At 36.8% G+C, this 2,644-nt stretch overlaps 1 protein-coding gene across 1 annotated transcript; it reads right to left on the bottom strand.

Annotated features, from left to right (window-relative positions):
- Positions 1–950: 950 nt before the first annotated feature.
- On the bottom strand, positions 951–2,365 carry LOC125193198 (transcription factor MYB60-like). Its single transcript, XM_048090954.2, has 3 exons — positions 2,033–2,365; positions 1,820–1,949; positions 951–1,731 (listed from the first exon to the last, which is right to left on the bottom strand). The coding sequence occupies exons 1-3, from the start codon at positions 2,163–2,165 to the stop codon at positions 1,203–1,205; spliced, it is 792 nt and encodes a 263-aa protein (XP_047946911.1). The 5' UTR covers positions 2,166–2,365; the 3' UTR covers positions 951–1,202.
- Positions 2,366–2,644: the final 279 nt, after the last annotated feature.

Genomic DNA, 2,644 nt, shown 5'->3' on the forward strand with positions numbered 1-2,644 from the left:
CAAGCTATTTTAACATCTCTTGTGAAAAATCAAATCATTTTTTTTTTGTATTTTTTAAAGTTTATGACATGATTTTCCAAATAACTTTAAAATTCAGGCCATAATTGCAACTGATCTTTATTTATTCTTTACAAAATATATCTCGATCTTTGCAATTCAATTTAACCGAAAACAAGCCAAACTTAAACAGAATTCGGAGCCAAATTAGTGCTTGCAAATGTAGATTAATGATCATTATTGCCTCCTTTTTTTTGGGATGGACCCAAAATATAATTTATTCCACTTATATATATAGGCAAAAATCTTGAATATAATATCTAGAAATAATCGATTTCGTAGGGCGAAAGGTGAAGGAAATTCACATGTTTCCCTCTTGGTGGGGGTAGGGATTAACAAGGAAATAAACACGGATTTATTTACCATATTGATTGGCAAGAATTTCGTGACACTGTGCTGTCCAAACATCCTTTTTGTGACAACCTAATTATATTTTTCTAAATCGGCCATTCAATACTTCGGCATGCAAACCCTAGCTACAAAATAAAATATAATTACGATTAACATCATCTCTTATTTACTCTAGTATATCTTGTAATGCCAAACCAAACCAAAGCTAGCTATTGATTAATTTCTAGATTGATGTGAAATTACATGCACGTGAACTTTATGAATAGTTTCTATTGTAGGATGCAATTTATCTCGTATATTAATTGAAAGTTGGTGTCCAAATTTGTATTTACTTCATAGCACTAATTGAATTTGGTTTTTATTTGCTCACCTAAGCGAGAATAAAAGAAAATAATTCAGCAAATTGATAGTCCCTCTTTGGTTGGCCATGGATTTATTATAGAGCTTTCCGCTTAATAAATGTTGTTATTTGAAGTCGCCATCTCTACCGTCGCCCTAATAAATATGCCTACACTTGCAATTTCAAGATTGGTTCACTCAAATTAGATAATTCATTTAATAATTAATACATGAAAAAAATACTGATTAACTTCAAGTAACAGTTGTTAAATTACAAATTAAAATTGAACACTAAGTAAAAAGGAAAAAGGGGTGTAGCAGCATAGAGTTATCCAACTTTTTGGAACGAAGATAAGTTTCTGAAATTAAAAAAATTTCAGATGCTCATTACTACTGCTAATATTAATTAATTAAGCTCAATATGCAAATATAATAGAAATTAATTAAGCATATAGTTAAAATATGGGAGGCAATTCCATAGCTCCTTCAACTTGAGCTGCACTCTCATCCAACAACCATTTCTCAAGAAACGACAACGGCGGATTGCCGTTATCGATCTTGCAAACGCTGCTGTCCGAGCCCTTCTGGCTCGAATCGCACGACGATTTATCACACGCCACCGCGACATTCGAGGTTTGGTGCTCAAACACCAACATCCTTTCCAAATCATGATCATTAGCCATCCCTTCCTCGATCTTCTGCCACTGGCTTTCGTGGCTCGGGACCGTTTTCCCAAAATCAACGTTGTTAGGGGACGATCGCATCCATCCCTGTAGAAGCCTCGAGATGTTCTCTGCGCTGGAAGCGTACACGGATGAATTCTCGGACGACGCCAAGTGATGATACGACGTCGTGGGATGGGGTGGCATTTGGGGCTCGAGGCCGGATTGGATCTTCTTGAGCTTCTTCTTCAAGTGCGTGTTCCAGTAGTTCTTGATGTCGTTGTCTGTCCTCTGCGGAAGGTACGTGGCTATGGCGGCCCATCTAATCATCAATCATGACCTTAATTATATCAATACACATAATAAAAACTAAGAAAATAATAATAATAGAAAAAAAATTAATGAATTACTTGTTGCCTAACAAAGCTTGTAGATGGATTATCATCCCTTCTTCATGAGGGGTGAAGCTTCCCCTCTTGATCCCTGGTCTTAGGTAGTTGGTCCACCTCAGCCTGCAGCTCTTGCTGCATCTCATCAGTCCTAATTAAACAAAACGAATCATCCGAAATCAAATAAAGATGAATGAGATAAAATAGAAAAATAAATTGTAGCGAAAATAATACCAGTGTTAGTAGGTACTGCTCTCCAATTGCCAGGACCATGTTGTTGAATATAGGAGACCAAAATGATGTCTTCTTCAGGAGTCCAAGGACCTTTCTTGATCCCAACCTTGTCACAGCATGGAGGCCTTCCCATTTTGTGAAGATGTGTGAAGAGTAGTTGAAGGTGATATATAAGATAAGGTGCCAACAAAAAAGGGGCATTGCATTGCAGTGTTGCTCTACTGTCGCCCTTTTAAATCTAGAGGAAGTCAATAATTTTTGGGGGAAAAATAAATCATTGGGATCACGTGGTAGCACGGCACCTCTTTTATTTTGGTGTTAACCGTAATTTAAAACTTTGCATGTGGTTTTAATTGTGCAAGCTTGATTATTATGTTTATAATTGATGAACATTTATATCTTTGTTTTATATTTTTTTGACAAGGAAAAGCGGCCCCCCACATATACCTTTGATAATGTATGTAATTTGTCTTTCCTAGTTCCTAGTATCTAGTGTGTTGACTGTATCTGTATATAATGGCGGTTAATGGCGCTACACTTGTCAACTCGGCCGGCCCGACCCATATCCAGTTCCACACAAAAATGAAATGGGTCTGGGCTCTGCTACCGGGT

The sequence above is a fragment of the Salvia hispanica genome, chromosome 4 (assembly GCF_029641045.1).
Source record: "Salvia hispanica isolate PSC_SH4W2 chromosome 4, Shi_PSC_v1, whole genome shotgun sequence".
Classification (NCBI taxonomy): Eukaryota; Viridiplantae; Streptophyta; class Magnoliopsida; order Lamiales; family Lamiaceae; genus Salvia; species Salvia hispanica.